The 17,269-nt window shown below is 41.7% G+C and overlaps 2 protein-coding genes across 4 annotated transcripts in view; both read left to right on the plus strand.

Moving 5' to 3' along the window:
* LOC131246013 (MLO-like protein 1) overlaps positions 1-17,269 on the plus strand; it is a 41,871-nt gene that overhangs the window by 6,527 nt on the left and 18,075 nt on the right. The window lies entirely within an intron of this gene.
* LOC131246014 (uncharacterized) lies at positions 2,754-3,286 on the plus strand. The gene is made up of 2 exons (XM_058245870.1): positions 2,754-2,894; positions 2,994-3,286. The coding sequence occupies exons 1-2, from the start codon at positions 2,756-2,758 to the stop codon at positions 3,173-3,175; spliced, it is 321 nt and encodes a 106-aa protein (XP_058101853.1). The 5' UTR covers positions 2,754-2,755; the 3' UTR covers positions 3,176-3,286.

A 17,269-nucleotide genomic window follows, 5' to 3' on the forward strand; every position in this document is an offset into this window, starting at 1 on the left:
TCGCAGCAATAATGGACCTCAAAGACTAGAATTTTCCAATGCAAACGTCTAGATCTACTTACCCAACAAAGCTTCATTACCCAAGTCCGGACATCTGATCCCACTTCCTCCCTCCGAATAGGGGGAACAAACCAATGGCAAGAGCAAGGGGTCCTATGGATCAATTTGTTAGCAGTGAGCAACGTCAATCCATATTGAATTCAAGGTGGAAGAAGGAAGAAAGAAAAGAAGTATGCAGGGTGATTGTAAGTTTTTTTTTTTTTTTTTGGGAATGCTTTGTCGTTCAACCCGTGTAATAGCCTGTACCTTTCAGCATTGTGTGAGGCTATTGGAAAGTTTGGACCGGGATTGAAGCCACCATCTATGCATAAGATGAGAACATGGATACTAAAAGAGGAGGTTGCTAATACTGATAGTTTAATGAAAGCATACAAAGATTCCTGAAAAACTTATGGATGTTCAATTATGTCTGATGGTTGGACGGATGGAAAGAATAGAAGCACCATTAACTTTTTGATTAATTCTCCGATCAGAACAATGTTTTACAAGTCTATTGATGCTTCAAATTCAATAAAAGATGGAAATTTGTTATTTAAATATCTTGATGAAATTGTGGAAGAAATCGAGGAAGAAAATGTGGTCCAGGTTTTCACAGATAACCATTCAAGCTATGTGAGTGCTGGGAAGAAGTTGGTGGATAGGAGGAAAATGATATATTGGACTCCGTGTGCTGCCCACTGCATAGATCTAATGTTGGAGGATATCGGAAAAATGAAAATGTATTCTGGAAAACTTGAAAAGGCAAGGACAAAGACCAAGTTTATTTATGGGCATGGAATTGTATTGAGCATGATGAGAAGCTTCACGAATAATAATGAGCTTCTATGGCCGGCAGTGACACGCTTTGCAACAGCGTACCTCACCCTCTGAAGTATTTACAAGCAAAAGAATGGTCTTATAGCCATGTTCGCATTAGAACAATTGTGCTCATGTTCTTGGGCTAAAAAACCTGAAGGAATAAAGGTACGAGCTATTATAATATTTGATTAGAGGTTTTGGCCGAATGTTGCCTTATGTGTTAAGAGCACCATGCCTTTGGTAAGTGTTTTAAGAGAAATAGATTCGGAAGAGAGGCCAATAATGGGGTTTATTTATGAATTGATGGACTTAGCGAATGAGAAATTGCATTTAATTGCAATAATGTAAAAAAGAGATATGTTCCAATTTGGAACAAAATAGATAAAAGATGGACTCTTCAGCTTCATCGTCTTCTACATGTAGCTGGGTACTATTTGAATCCTTAAATATGGTACTCAGATAAGTTCTCTACACCCTGAGATAAAAAGGGGGTTGTTCAAGCGCATGTATAGGATGATCCCCCATGAAGAGCATGTTGATGCCGATATTCAGTTGGATGAATATGAGAAGAGAAGAGGGGATTTTAGCCCTCGCCTTGCACTTGAAACCATGACAAAGCGTACCCCAGGTAATTTATAATTTTATATTTTGATATTTTGATTTTTATGTAAATTATATTTTTATAATTGGTGAAAGTATTTCATTAATTTATAAATTATAACTATTTGTGTAGCTGATTGGTGGGAACGCTTTGGAGATAGAACTCCACAGCTTACGAAGTTTGCAATACGAGTTTTAAACCTCACATGCAGTGCTTCTGGCAGTGAGAGAAATTGGAGTAGCAGGTGACTTTTGTACCATACGATAATCTAAATTGGCTAATTTTTCTTTAGTAGATTAGCAAGTGTATGATAATTGATTGATATAGATCATCATATTATCAGATCCACACAAAGAAGAGAAATCGGCTAGAGCAACAAAAGCTCAACTCTCTAGTATATGTGATGTATAAAATGAAACTGCGAGAAAGAAGCATGAAGAGAAGGGCGGCAATGGATCCAATATTGGTGGACCACATTGCTTCAGATGATTGTTGGAGCATAAAAATAGGGAAGAAATTACAGAAGTATAAGAGAAGGGAAGAATAAAAGAAGAAGTATATTATTGATGGTGTGTTGCGCGTGACCGCGCAATATGATGACAGGTTATGATTCATTACGCGCCGCGTAGAAGGGTTTCGTTGTGCACAGTGGGCCCTACAGCATGAGATTCGAGACTTCACATGTGTGAAAGCCTATACATACCCCTTCATTTGAGGAGGATGCAAGTTCAGAGCTCTCGGAGAAAGCCTTCTGAATACCTATGCAAGGTATTCTCAGAAGGAGAAGGAGAAAGAAGAGATGGCCAAAAGGCCAACAGAGTCTTGTTTCGCCAGCCCACGCAATAGGGCTCTGTTGTGCGCCAGTAATGTACACAACATACATGCTGCCAAATTTTCAGATGTTTTGCAATTCCTACTAGAATTCAGTCATTCTTCTGCAAAGGCTGTTATTCTGGACAAGTTAAAGGAAGAATGAAGGATTCTCGGACCCGCATAACACTTCTCTCATTAAAATGAGTGCATCTTAAGCCGGAATGCTGCCGAAATCATTATCCAAACTATTCCATATGATCTATACTTAATACTTTGTACTTTATATTGGAATCAAGGGAAATATGAGGATGTAAATGAACTCTATAATCAATAAAACATACTCGATGATGAATGTTCTCTACTATTCTTCGTCAATATTGAATGATAACTCCCTTATCAAAATACATTCGTTTCTATGTCGAAACAATGATGAATGGATTGCTGAGAAAGAAGACCCTGTTCTCCCAACTGATCCATCAAAATATGGCCTTTGATATTAGTGCCATTACAACTATTCCGGAGTTTGATGATCCAGCTGATAGCTATGCACCATCAACATCTAATATTTCTGAAGGAGTTTGCCCTCCACCTTCCTCAAACAAAAGGAAGGCAACTAATTTAAGTAAGTGTTTATAGTTATAAACTAAGTTACATGAACATTTTTAACAAAGAAAGTAAAAGACCAATGAATCTCTCTCTCTCTCTCTCTTTTAATGTGTAGGTGGTCCTATGGGAAGATTTCTTACTCCTATAAGAGAGGACGGAGATATAGGAATGATTGTTCATGGTGTGGATGATGTACATGCAGATGTTGATGCTGATGATGAAAGGCCTAGACCTAGTGACGAAGTGAATGAGGATGACGATGACGACGATGATCTATTAGGTGTAGATGACCTTTAGACACTAGAGTCTAGAGACTATTAATTGAGAATTTGAGATATTGATTTCTGAGGAATGTGACATTTGTATTGTACTTGATGCTCTTAATTGTGGGATTTTTATTTTGAAGAATGTGACATATATATATATATATATATATATATATTAAAAAAATAGAAGTATTATGTAGCTTATGCTACATGCCACGCTATTTCGCTACGCGCTATGGAGGGTTAACTGCTACGCAACACGTTACTGCTATTTAAAACATTGAGGGAAACCATCGGGTCCAGGAGCTTTGTTACTTTCCAAGTCAGAGATAACAAATTCAATCTCATCGATGAGGAGGCTTTTCAAAGGATTTAGCCTCCTCTAAGGAGATGCAGGCAAAAGATAGATTATCTACGAAGGGACGATCTAGATACTCACTGGAAAATAGATGCGAATAGAAGTTGACAACAACATCGCAAATTTTCTCTTTTTTGCTATCACCCTTTCACCATTTAACATCAAGGAAGAAATACAATTGCGTCTTGCTCGAGCGTTGGCTATACGATAGAAAAATTTAGTGTTTTAATAACCTTCCTTTAGCCAAACAGCTCGGGAACGCTGGCGCCATTTGATTTCTTCCTCTTTAAGGCGAGAACAATTATTAAGAGAGCACTTATCTCTAATAGCAGATTCCTCTTCCGAGAGGGTATCCTCTTGCTCTTATGTCTAAGGCTTGGATAACATTGAGCAGCGACACCATATGAGATTCCCTTAGATCTAACACCTCTTTATGCCACACCTTCAACTTTTATTTGACCATCTTAAGCTTTTTAAAAAGCTTGAATCCCGGGAAACCTCGACAAGAAAAGAAGACCACCAATCAGGATAAGGTCATGAATCTTTCACTTGCAACCATGCAAGTTCAAACCTAAAAGGTCTATGACCCCATTTTATCTTATCCACTTCTAATAAAACAGGCCAGTGATCAGATGTGGATTTCGAGAGACCCCTTTGGCGAGCAAACTTAAACTGCTGGATCCACGAGGGGGAGACCACTAATATGTCTAGTAAGGACATAATGGGAGGAGAGCGACCATTAGACTGGGAAAATTTGATGTCCCCTAAGGGGAGATCCAACAACTCATGCTTTCTCATCCAGGAAGAAAATCCCCGCATGCTGGAGGTAACCTTGGACCCTGAGGACTTCTCATGAATGAAACAGACTACATTAAAATCTCCCCGTATGCACTAGGGGAAATTCCACTTATCATATGTTGTAAATAACTCTCTCTAGAAAGAGTCACTAGGTGAGACGATTCGTTCTGTAAACCCCTGAGAATAGCCAATGAAATCCAGAGGATACTGAAATTGAATGTGGTGTAGGATACCATGGCTACGCACCGAAGCTTGGTGGAGCTATAGAATTAGGACCAAATAAAATTTTTGCCAATTAACACACAATTGCTTTCTTAAACTAATATGACAATTAACTCTAATCTTCCAAGCCAATAGAGGGTTCCATCACATAGACTACAATAGATATGCCATGTTAAGCAACTAATCTATAAATGATAGTGTACATGTGTGTGTGGGATATGCTAAGTATTAACTTCTAGCATTCATCTAATTATATATACTTATAATTCACTAATCAATCACAAGCATAATTAAAGAAGTGCTTAAATGATAATCCCAAACACAAGCATGTATAGTGGTTCGGTATCCCTACTCCACTCCCGGCAAACGCACTCAACCCCTGAGTGTACCGGATTTTACTTTCGGAGGTTTTAAGTCAGGTTCGCCTCTAACCTTTACAACCTTACACAAGGACCGTGGTCCTGCACAGGAACCTATCTAGTGTACACTTCCGCTAGAGACTTTAGTTGGTTATCTATCGGCTAACTAACAACCTTAGTCCTAGTCCAAGGACTTATGTTTACTCCCGTCGGAGGCTCCATGGAGACTAACATGTACACACTTGTGTCCGATGAATTTGACCCTACAAAAGAGCCTATGTCCTATACAAGAACCTATCAAGTTTGGGTTACAAACTCTTACCCTCAATCCTACACAATAAAAGAGAGTTTGGACTTACTAATTGTCACTTGTCGAACTGATCTCCTTTGATGCGCTGTTTCGGGTTGCTTGATCGATGCTCTCTCATGCTCAATCAGCTCCCCTTTTACTCCCCCGATCGTTGATGCTGATGCGTTGCCAATGCTTTTACTTTAAGATCAAACACCTTGCATGTGATGTTCCTTTGAGGTGATCAAGTTAATGGGAGGTTGGGTGCATCTCCTACAACTCACAGGAATGTTGTAATGCCTAGGGAATTTACCTAGATGAATGTTATAGAGGGTTTATGCAAGGATTTGACCATTGGTTCAAGTCTAATTTCTAAAACAAGGTGGAGATTAAGTTCATCTTCTTCGTTGAGGTTGGAATCTTCTTTCAAGTGATGAATCACAAGGAAGATGACTTGGATCTCATGGATTTAGAGGCTAGGAATGTGGGATATGAGTAGGAATCTCTAAAGTTTCTATTGCACCAAAAACCCATCATGTTGCCTAAGAACCGAATGCCCTTTTATAAGAAACTAATTTGCAACGGCTAGTTAACGACTCTGTCGATAGGATCGAAATGGCCTTTGATGGGATTGAACCCTCTATCAATCCCATCGAGAAAATTCAGAATTATCTCTGTTGGTTACTGGACTCATCCTTCGATTAGATCTAGTGGTCCTTCGATTCCATCGAGTCCCATCGACAACTTGTTGATGTGATCGAGAACGACTCGAAAACTGTTGCTTTGGGCATATGTTTTCACAACAACTTAACACTTCTTCCGGCCTTACTATTTTCCAATTAGGCTCCTAAGGCTAAAAGATGATCAAGCAAGGTTTACCTATTAAGCCATGATCATCTAGTGGTTTAAGGGTTGTTTTGGTTCAAGGGTTAGGGTCACCAAGGCACCTCATATACCTGTTCTTAGCTCCTTGATGCTCCACGTTCTGTTGTGTCTTCGGTCTTCAACTTTCAAGGGCTTAATTGACTACATGACACGGATTCACGTGATTGACAAACAAAGGTGCACAAATCAGTGCACTAACAGATACTTAAAAACAACGTTGACGGAGAAAGAACCTACCTAATTATCCACCTTATGCCAAACCAAAAGGTCCCACATTATGAGGATACCACCTGAGGAGTCAACAACATCCAAAGCAATCCAATTAAGATTTTTACATACCCAAACATATAAACAGATAAATTATTCATCTACAAACCGAAGCTTGGACTCCTGAAGGACTATCGGCCTAGCTTTAGAACGAGAACGAACATCTTTAACCTAGGCTCTTTTATGGGGGCAACCTAGCCCCCTCACGTTCCAAAAAAGAATCTTCATTGAGGAACTAGGCTGACCCTTCTGCACTTCCTCTCCCGTATAGCTTTTGCAAACCTTCAGGGGACTTCCCAAGATTGATAAGTTCCCTATTGCCTTTAGGAGAAGACAGAGTTCCTTAGAGGGGCAAAAGAATGGAAGAAGGGGAGGCCCTAAGCCACCAAATGAAACAGGGCTATGCAATCCTCGTCCTTGTCCCCCAAAACTACTCCCATCAGTTTGCCCACATGGTAGGCAACGTCCCTCACCCATCTTTTCCTCTTCACAATTTCAACTAAGGCCACGAGGACCTCGTTCGAGATGGTAGGAATAGGGCAGGGACCTAACGAGGGCAAAGAAGTCCTCGAGTCAAAAGAGGCCCTTAAGGGAGAGACCTCCAAAGCCTCCTCCATAAGGTCTTGCTCTAAGTCATCCTGCCTCACCATGACAAGATTGTGAGGGGAGAGCAACATATTGGAAGGACTATCTAGAGGGACAACAACAGTGGCTAAAGAGTGCAAAAAACTTCCAGGGCCGAAGACCAGGGAAGAGCGTAGATATCATCCTTAGCGGCATTGCTATGGAGAATGATGACCGAGTGTGATTCAACGTGACCAGAGGAATCCTCTACATCCCAACCATCATGTTGCTCAGAGGAAACTTGCTTAACCATAAGGAATTACAACCAAGCCATTATCCGACTCCACCAAAGCTTCATCTGGAGGGAGGAGAGGCCGACGAGGAGATGCGTAGATTCCCAACATTGCAAGAGAGATGGGGGTTGACTTTCGCTCTCTACAGGGAGAAGGAATGGCTGGAGGAGAGTGTTCTAGCCATCGATCTAGCCTAAGGGGGTTCTTGGAGATGGGGGTTGTTTTCTCAAGAGAGGTAATTACTATGGGAGGATAGGTGTCCTTCTAAGATTGAATCTGCAGAGACGATGGTAAGCAAGGAGCAGTTGAGATCAAGTCCTCTACTCCTGATGCGTAGCCTTCTCCAAGGGTTTTGAGAGAAACATCAATTTGATGATGGCACGTATACACCTCTCTACTCGAGGCGAGACTCGATGTCGACATCTCCTCTAGGTGAGAAAAAGGCTGGGGGTAGACGAGGGTCCTCAGGAGGCGCCAAACGAGGGCCATGCCAACTTCAATCATACTAAAGGAGAGTTGTTCCGAAACTGAGCCCATCCGATCGGTTGGATGAGAGAGTCACTGGATCATCGACTCCTGAGGACCGAAACGGGAACCCTAGGACGAGATTCTGACATTCCTACATTTGCTGCTAGAATCGGATGGGTGTCGCCCCTGCAAGGTGGACACGTGGAGAGGGAAGCACCTTTTGAAGAGGTGGGAAAATTCGAAGACACGTTTGGGAGAGGTCTTTCAGGAGTGTCACACCCACTGCACACGTCCACTCGTCTCGCACGCTTATCACTACTGCAACAAAGTCCCACAGGGGTATTGAAATTGAGTGCAGTCTTCCCAAATCCCTGGTGGAGGAATCCTAAAACTAGTAAAGGAGACAACTCTAGAGATGTTTGAGCACTCCTCATTCGTCAAAACATGGAGGACCTTCACCTTAATCTCCTAGTTTCCAATCTTTATGGCAATAAACTCTAGAATGGGCTTTGAATTCCAGATCCAAATGCACAATCGAGCTTAACAGAGCTCTTCCCATTTCGTCCTTGCCGGATCTATTTGAACCACCTATCCCAAGCACGACCCCAATGACAAAAAGAAATCCTCAAACCACAGCTTGAGAGGGATCCTTAAAAACATTAACCAAACATTAGATGAGTTGAGAGACGACCATTTAGATCATCTGCATGGCGATTTCAGCGGACCGACTCTATGACGACAACCCAAATCGATAACCCTGTCAATATCCTCCAAAGAGTGGAGAGAAACCCACACAGAAGATGAAACCAAATATCTGAAAAGAACTTGATCAGACTCCATGTTGTAGAAGAATTGAAATGATAATACCAAGCCATACAAAGATAATCCATTTCGCAAGGTAGACTCCAGCGGAGAGTCTTCGCATCCTTTGGGATAATCTCTAGATTGACATGAACCACAAAATTATTCAGCTCATGGCTTGATGTGGAAAAGACATTAGAATTAAAGAGAAACGAGGAGTCAAAGCAAGGATGGGATGAAAGTTGGTTCTTAAGAGGAGAAGCAGGTTGAGGGGCTGGTGGGACGCTAACCAGGGGAGGAGGGGACACCCTAGTAGAGCCTTCTTGAAAGAGACCCTAGGACCTTGAGGTTCCTCTTGCACCTGTCCCAACTCAGGGTTTAAGTGGCTAGAAGGGGGCAATGGCCTAGGGATCGAGTGCTCATGAGAGGGGAAGAAGCTTTCGGGGAAGAGGTCGAGAGATCCTTCGCTCTAGCCTCTAGGTTAAACCTTTTTGAGGCCGAAATGAGCGACATGGACTCTTAAGGCTTTCCCATAGAAGCTTACACCATGCAGACCTCTGATGGCCTTAAGGAGGTCTTCGTCTTTCTCCATTCTAAAGAAGGCAAAGCCTTTGGTCGAGGCAAAATGATGAGGACTCACTTCATGTACACCTTTGCGTACGTATCAAAGGAGGCGGGCCGCACTGATTTCTTAGTGACTAGGTGAGTACCCATGATCATGTTAAAAACCCCATGTGCATGTGCGAGCATCTTGAAAACCCCATATTGGGAAGATGCACATGGGTTGCTTTAGGGAGTGATTTGGACCGTTAGATTCGAGGGATGTGACGATTGGGCCATTGGATCGCATGGATAACTTGTTCGGACCATTGATCGTGGATCGTTTTCATAATTTTGGACATTATTATCTTTTAAGATTTAGTTTATGATTAATTTATGTTTTGGACACCTTATGAATGATTTTATTTTATTTTTCATTAGACTACGGTTATTTTGGTCAAAATTCATGAGACGATTTAAATTGTAATTTTGAAAAGTTCTTAAGGCTATAAAAGAGGGGGGCGTGTGACCTCTCATTACTTTGGTTTAGAGAAAAAAGAAAGAAGAGAGAAAGCTCCTTGTTTTCTTCTTCCATCTTCATGTGATGTGAGGGTGACTTCCACGTGAATTGGAAGGAAGATCAGTGCGAAGCTTATCTTCATCAACAGAAGCGTGAGGCTTCCTTCTATCCCCCGCACTCTCATTTCTTCATTAACAAGCAAGGTATTCTTCCACGTTCTCTGATTTTTGTTCTCCTCCATCCCAAGCCATCAACATCCTCTCGATCTTCATCCCTCATACATTCAAACCCTAACCCTAAACTTAGAAATCCCAAATCTTCCTATTTTCCCAAATTACCAAATCCTAGTTCTTCACAACCTTCAATTGAACCCAAATCCCTACATTCCCTCCATCTAAATCCCTAATTCTCTTGTCCTAGTACCTAAACCCCTCAAACCCTTATTCAATTTAGTCCATTATCCCTAATTTCAAGTTCTTTTTCCCTAATTCCCCTAAACCCTAATTTCACCTTAGGTTGTATTAGACATTCCCTTTTGGAAATAGGCTTACCCCATGTTATTTGGATATTCTTATATCTATTAGATCCTAGTTTCCCTTATTTAATGATCTTGTAGGATGATGCTTGGTAACCTAGGCTTGAATTATGCATGATCTCCTTTTTGAATTTTGGTATTTGTGATGATGGTTGTAAGTTTTGTGATTTTTATTAATTAATTTAATTTTGCTGGTTGATCTCACACACTATTTGAGTTCATGCATCGGTTCTACATCAAATTAGGTATCAAAGCCCATAGGTTTAGCATAGGATTTTTGTGTTGCACTTAGGTTAGAGTCGCATATAGGGTTAGTAGAGTATGCATTGCATATAGGATCATATTGCTGATTTTATTTTTTTTTTGTCATAGTTTGGAATATCCTATTGCTGAATTTTCAGCTAGCGTGTTCCCACTTGTACCATTGCTGAATTTTCATTGTAGTAATCTTAGATTGTCACCTTGCTGAATTTTCAGTTTGTAATTTTCATATTACACGCTGAATTTTCAGTTTGGTACTCTCATATTACCTCCCTACTGAAATTTAAATATAATATTTGAGGGTAACAGCTTGCTGAATTTTCAGATTAGTCTCTAGTGTATCCAATCTAGTCCCTAAGTTGGTAGTGTCCTTGTCACAACGTTACCCTAGGATCTAGGTCCCTTCCCTAAGAGTTTCATTGTGTATGCCTACTCGTTCTGGACATGGTTTTGGTCTACAACCCATAATGAATCTATAGCAAATTGTCGAGGCCCTTAATGCTATCAACCACTGTCTGACGACTACTGCAACGCACAATAGAACGACCGCTACTCAATTGACTGCAACCAATGCACACGTCAATCAACTTGAGGCCTTCCTACAGGCAAACCCTGACACTGGGGAAGATGTTCAATCTCAAGCTGGAGATCAAGTTGATAGGCGATGGCGTGGTCGTGGCCAAGGCATTAGCTATAGTCGAGCACAAGTGCAACCAGAACGTGAGGAACATCATGACCGGCATGATGCAGACGCGCAAGTCATTTTTTTTTTTTATTTTTTAAAAGCAACGAGAATATATTAGAAAAAGAAAAGGATCAAAGGCCTGCTGAGATAGCAGAGCGAGAACATAGAAAACCAGCTAAAGTTATAACCCTAACAGCAGAAAATTGAAATCTTTTAGACAAGAAACATTAGAGGCCCATTCGATAAGAAGATGCTTCGCTCTTGATCCCACAGTAACAGCCGAAGCTTGCACATTGTTAAAGCACCTATCATTCCGTTCCTTCCAAACTGCCCACCAGATAGCCATAATAGCCATTCTCCAATCCTTTGAGGAGATTTTACCCAGCTTGAATCCATGCCAATTAGCTAGAAAAGAGGAAGCAATTTCAGGCACGCAACCGACAATGCCGAACCGAGAGAAGAAATCTTGGCATATCTGATAGACGAACGAACAATGCACGAGCAGGCGGTCAACAGTTTCAGCACAACCCATGCAACAGAGACAAATATTGGAGAGCCGCATACCCTTTTTCAGACGCGCAAGTCATGAAGGGTGTAAAAGTTGAGGCTCCTAGTTTTGATGGTCACTTGGACCCCAAATCATTCCTTGATTGGGTAATAGACATGGACTACTATTTTGAGTGGTATGATATGTTTGATGCCCGTCGAGTGAGATTTGCCAAGATGGAGCTGGTGGGCCCGACCAAACTTTTTTGGACCAACATGGAGCGTAAAATTGAAAGGAGAGGAGAACCCTCAGTTGCGCACTGGGTTGAGATGAAAGAGGTCCTTGAAGAAAAGTATATCGCTCTTTCTTATCTCCAGATGCTCCTAGACCAGTGGCAAACCTTGCGCCAGGGATCCATGACTGTGTCAGACTATATCGCTAGGTTCGAGAAGTACATGATGCGATGTGACATTGAGGACCCGATGATTACATTGTCCAGATTCAAAATGAGCCTCTGATTCGAGAGCCAACGAGAACTTTATTCTTGTGACATTGGCACATTGGAACACATGTACCAAGTGGTGCAAGATATTGAATACTATCTCAAAGCACCCGTTGATAGGCGTTATGATTCTCGGGATCCTAGTGTCAAGACTTATCCTCAAGGGACTAAGTCTAACATGGGGAGCCAGTCCAAGCCCCAAGTTGGTTCCCAGTCCAACCCTAGAGATGTCAAAGGAAAAAAGGATAGCAAGTGCTAGCTCTAAGGGAGGTGAACAAACATGATGCTTCAATTGTCAATGATTTGGTCACTTTGCGCATCAGTGTCCCTCAAAAGAGGAATAAAGCCCTGGTGATTGATGAAGGTGAGGAAGAAGGAGATGAACAAGGCGATTTTGAAGAAGAAGAGACCCATACCACTTGCAGTAGTCAGGTGCACCTTGACCAATGCTAAGGAGAACGATGACTTGTATCGAGCTACGATATTTTACACGTATGCAAAATGTGGAGAGAAGAATTGCAAGGTGATCGTCGATAGTGGTAGCTGTATCAATGTGGTCTCCATTAGCACTTTATCTCGTTTGGGTTTGAAACCCGAACCACACCTTTAGCCCTATAGAGTTTCATGGGTGGATGCATCTTTCATGCCTGTGACCCAGTAATGCCTCGTACCTGTGAACTTTGGATCCTACTCAGATTCGCTGTGGTGCGACGTTTTGCCTATGGATGTTGGACACATCATTTTGGGCCGACCTTAGTTATTTGACTATGATGTGACGATATATGGCCGCTTAAATGTGTGTTCATTCATGCATCAGGGCAAGGAGATCACTCTAGTTCAATGCGGAGAAGAAAGCCGAGGGGAAGTTGAGTAACCCAAGGGATAAGAGGAAATCATAACCTAAGTCTCTCTATGTTATCAACGCCAATGAGTTTAAGAGAGAGGCTATGGTGGATTCGATGGTGTACGCCTTAGTGGCTAGAGAAGTTAACACCTGAGGTTAGTGTAGAGGGACCCCCTGGGTTGAATTCGATTCTGGATGAGTTTCACGATGTATTTCCAAAGGACTTAGCGGATGAGCTTCCACTCATGAGGGACATTTAGCATGCCATTGATCTTGTTCCTGGGTCGACTTTACCAAACCTTCCTCATTATCGAATGAACCTTACGGAGCATGCAAAGTTGAAGAAGCAAGTAAATGAGCACCTCAGCAAGGGTTTCATTCAGGAAAGTTTGAGTCAGTGTGCCGTGCCCGCGCTTCTCATGCCTAAGAAAGACGGCACGTGGTGCATGTGTGTGGACAGTAGAGCTATCAATAAAATCACGGCCAAGTACCAGTTTCCCATACAACGTCTTGATGATATGCCAGATATGATGGCGGGTGCTTCCATCTTTTCAAAGATTGGCCTCAAGAGTGGGTATCATCAAATACGTAAATGCTCAAGAGATGAGTAGAAAACGGCCTTCAGGACGAAGGATGGGCTATATGAGTGGCTAGTCATGCCCTTTGGCATGACGCCCCGAGCACATTTATGAGAGTGATGACTTAGGTGTTGAGACCCTTTGTGGGTAAGTTTCTTGTGGTATATTTTGATGACATTCTTATCTATAGCACATCAAAGGAATAACATCTCCACCATCTGAGGCAATTTTGCGGGGTCCTGAGAACTGCAAAGCTTTATGCCAACCTTAAAAAGTGCACATTCATATCAAAGAGCATTATCTTCTTAGGGTTCATAGTATCATCTGAGGGCATGAGAGCGGATCCCAAGAAGGTCAGGGCTATAGTTGAGTGGCTTGAACCGCGCAATATTCACGAGGTGCAGAGCTTTTACGGTTTAACAACTTTTTATAGGCGGTTCATTAAAGGGTTTAGTTCCATCATGGCTCCCATCACGGATTGCATAAGGGGAATTTGTATGGACTAAAGCTGCCTCTAAAGCATTTAAGGAGATTAAGGGCAAGATGAGCAAAGCTCCCGTCATGCGCCTTCCAGACTTTTCTAAAGTCTTCGAAGTTGCGTGTGATGCATCAGGGGTAGGTATAGGTGGAGTGCTTAGTCAGGAAGGGCACCCCGTTGCTTATTTTAGTGAGAAGTTAAATGAGGTGAAGCAACGGTATTCCACCTATGACAAAGAGTTCTATGCGGTCGTCCAATCATTGCGCCATTGACAATATTATTTACTACCGTGAGAATTTGTCTTGTTCTCTGACCACGAGGCCTTATGTTACCTCAGTTCCCAGAAGAAACTAAACTCTAGGCATGCTATATGGATCCAATTTATTCAGTTATATTCTTTCGTTCTCAAACATAAGTGCTGGGGTTGAGAACAAACCTGCTGATGCCCTTAGTTGTTGTGTGGCGCTACTCCAAAGTATGAGAATGGAAGTGATTGGGTTTGAGCGACTGAGAGAAGAGTATCCTACATGTCCAGACTTTGGTGAGTTGTATGCGTCATTACGAGATGGTCAGTCTAGCGACAGTCGCGGGTTTGTCATCCTCGATGAGTTCCTATTTAAAGGTGACGGATTCTGCATTCCGTGTACTTCCCTTCGTGATTTCCTAGTTTAGGAACTTCATGCGGGAGGGGTAAGCGGTCATTTGGGGAGGGACAAGACCATTGCTGTTATAGAGGATAGATTCTATTGGCCAAGTCTCAAGCGAGATGTCGCCAAGATAGTTGGGTAGTGCAAGACTTGTCAATTGGCAAAGCAGAGAAATAAAAATACAGGATTGTATACGCCTTTGCCAGTGCCCCATGCTCCATGGCAGGACATTAGTATGGATTTCGTGTTGGGCTTATCGAAAACTATCAAGAAACACGATTCCGTATTTGTGGTTGTGGACTGTTTTTCCAAAATGGCCCATTTCATTTCGTTCTCGAAAACGTCAAATGCCTCCAATGTGGCTAAACCTTTTTTTGGAGAGGTAGTGCGTTTACATGGTCTACCTAACACCATAGTGTCTGATCGTGATATACGCTTTATGAGCTATTTTTGAAAGACACTATGGCACATGATGAGGACAAGGTTTCAATTTTCATTTGCCTATCATCCTCAAATAGACAGTCAGATTGAGGTCGTCAATAGGAGTCTTGGAAATTTGCTTAGATGCCTTGTGGGTGATCACGTTAGAACATGGGATGCTATTTTGTCTATAGCCAAGTTAGCATATAATAGTTCCATTAATAGGTCCATAGGCATGAGTCCATTTGAGGTTGTACATGGCTACAAACCTAGGAACCCGTCAATCTCATACCTATGTCTATGTCCCCATAGACTATCTGAGTCAGCACATGAGTTTGCACGTCACATACATGAGTTACATAGTGAGATCAGGAAGTGGATTAACTTAAGTAATGAAACATACAAAGCATTTGTTGATTCTCATCGTGGGTTTCAGGAATTCCAGATGGGAGATTACGTCGTGGTTCGTATGAGGCCTGAACGGTTTCCACACTGGGCTGTTACAAAGTTGCAAGCGTGTAGTGTAGGACCATACAAAATACTGCAGAAATTGGGTCCTAATGCGTATATAGTAGACATTCCTCCTACCATGTGAATTAACTTTACTTTTAATGTGGAAGATCTATTATGATACAAGGGTCCTGCTACTTCGCCTTCTAATCCATTTTCAGGCCTTCCCACAGACCATGATCGGGTTCCTAACCTATGACCCCTACCTGACCAATCATCCCAGCCTTTGCCACCATTACCCTCCTTGTCTACTTGAAGTGAACAAGTTGAAAACATACTAGATGCGCAAGCGGTTTTCACTCGCCATGGGGGATTTCAAAAATTCCTTGTCAAGTGGAAGCACAGGCCGATTTCAGATAGCACATGGATTACTTAGGGCGAGTTGCAGCATTTGGATCCCGACATCTTGGAGCGCTACAGGAGTTTTAGTCCGCCGGAGGCGAACTCTTCTTAGCCGAGGAGAGACGATGAGGACTTCATTTCATGTACACCTTTGCATACGTATTAGAGGAGGTGGGCCACACTAATTTCTTTGTGGCTAGGCGAGTACCCATGATCATGTTGAAGGCCCCATTTGCATGTGCGAGCATCTGGAAGACACCACATTGGGAATATGCACATGGGTTGCTTTAGGAAGTGAATTGGACTGTCGGATTTGAGGGATGTGACGATTGGGCCGTTGGATTGCATGGATCACATGATCGGGCCATTGATCGTGGATCGTTTTCATCATTATTGGACATTATTATCTTTTAGGATTTAGTTTATGATTGATTTATGTTTTGGACACCTTATGAGTGATTTTATTTTATTTTTCATTAGACTAGGGTTGTTTTGGTCAAAATTCATGAGACAGTTTAAATTGTAATTTTGAAAAGTTCTCGAGGCTATTTGGGGGGGGGGGGGGGACCTCTCATTACTTTGGTTTTGATGTGCGACTGCATATGCGCATATCCATATGCGATCACATGTGGCATATGTGAAAATATGCGATCGCATACAGCATATGCGATCGCATATTGGCCATGGCACATTGAATTTTTTTATTTGCAAATAAACAACATTTTGCCTATTCCAAATCTCCTCCATTTGCAATCTTCTCACTCTAAAACTCTCTTACTCTCTTCTTCTCTTACATTTCCTAATTAGAAGTGGTCTTAATCTCTCTCTCTCTCTCTCTCTCTCTCTGGGAAGTTGGAAGATCAAGATTCAAGCACTTTCAAGTTTCAAGGAAGATAGCTTATTGATTTTCTACAATAATAAATAAATAGCTTATTGATTTTGTTGTTGCTTCTTGTTAACTATATTGTTGAATGTCGATGACTTGAAGTTTAATTCATTGTTTAATTGATTTTATCTCTCTCAAATGTATTTTAAATATGTGAAATTAGTTATCTATTAACTTGGAAAAGTTCCCCTTAGTTTTTTTTTAATAATTTTTACATATATATATTTTTGATATGCGGTCGCATATGCGATCGCGCGATCGCATATGCGCATAGGCATATATGCAATCACACGTGATCGCATATGCGATTCGATAACATTGGTTTTGAGAAAAAAAGAAGAAGAAGAGAGAAAGCTCCTTGTTTTCTTCTTCTATCTTCATGTGATGTGAGGGTGACTTCCATGTGAATTGGAAGGAAGATCGGTGCGAAGCTTATCTTCATCAACGGAAGTGTGAGGCTTCCTTCTATCCCCCGCACTCTCATCTCTTCATTAACAAGGTATTCTTCCACGTTCTCCGATTTTCATTTTCCTTCATCTCAAGCCATCAACATCCTCCCAATCTTCATCCCTTATACATCCAAACC

Source organism: Magnolia sinica, chromosome 5 (assembly GCF_029962835.1).
Source record: "Magnolia sinica isolate HGM2019 chromosome 5, MsV1, whole genome shotgun sequence".
Taxonomy (NCBI): Eukaryota; Viridiplantae; Streptophyta; class Magnoliopsida; order Magnoliales; family Magnoliaceae; genus Magnolia; species Magnolia sinica.

Bases quoted from the DNA above. Each gene is read 5' to 3' on its own strand.
- LOC131246014 (XM_058245870.1), top strand. From the start codon at position 2,756: ATGGCCTTTGATATTAGTGCCATTACAACTATTCCGGAGTTTGATGAT. The intron at 2,895-2,993 runs GTAAGTGTTTAT...TTTAATGTGTAG, and splicing joins AAGGAAGGCAACTAATTTAA to GTGGTCCTATGGGAAGATTT.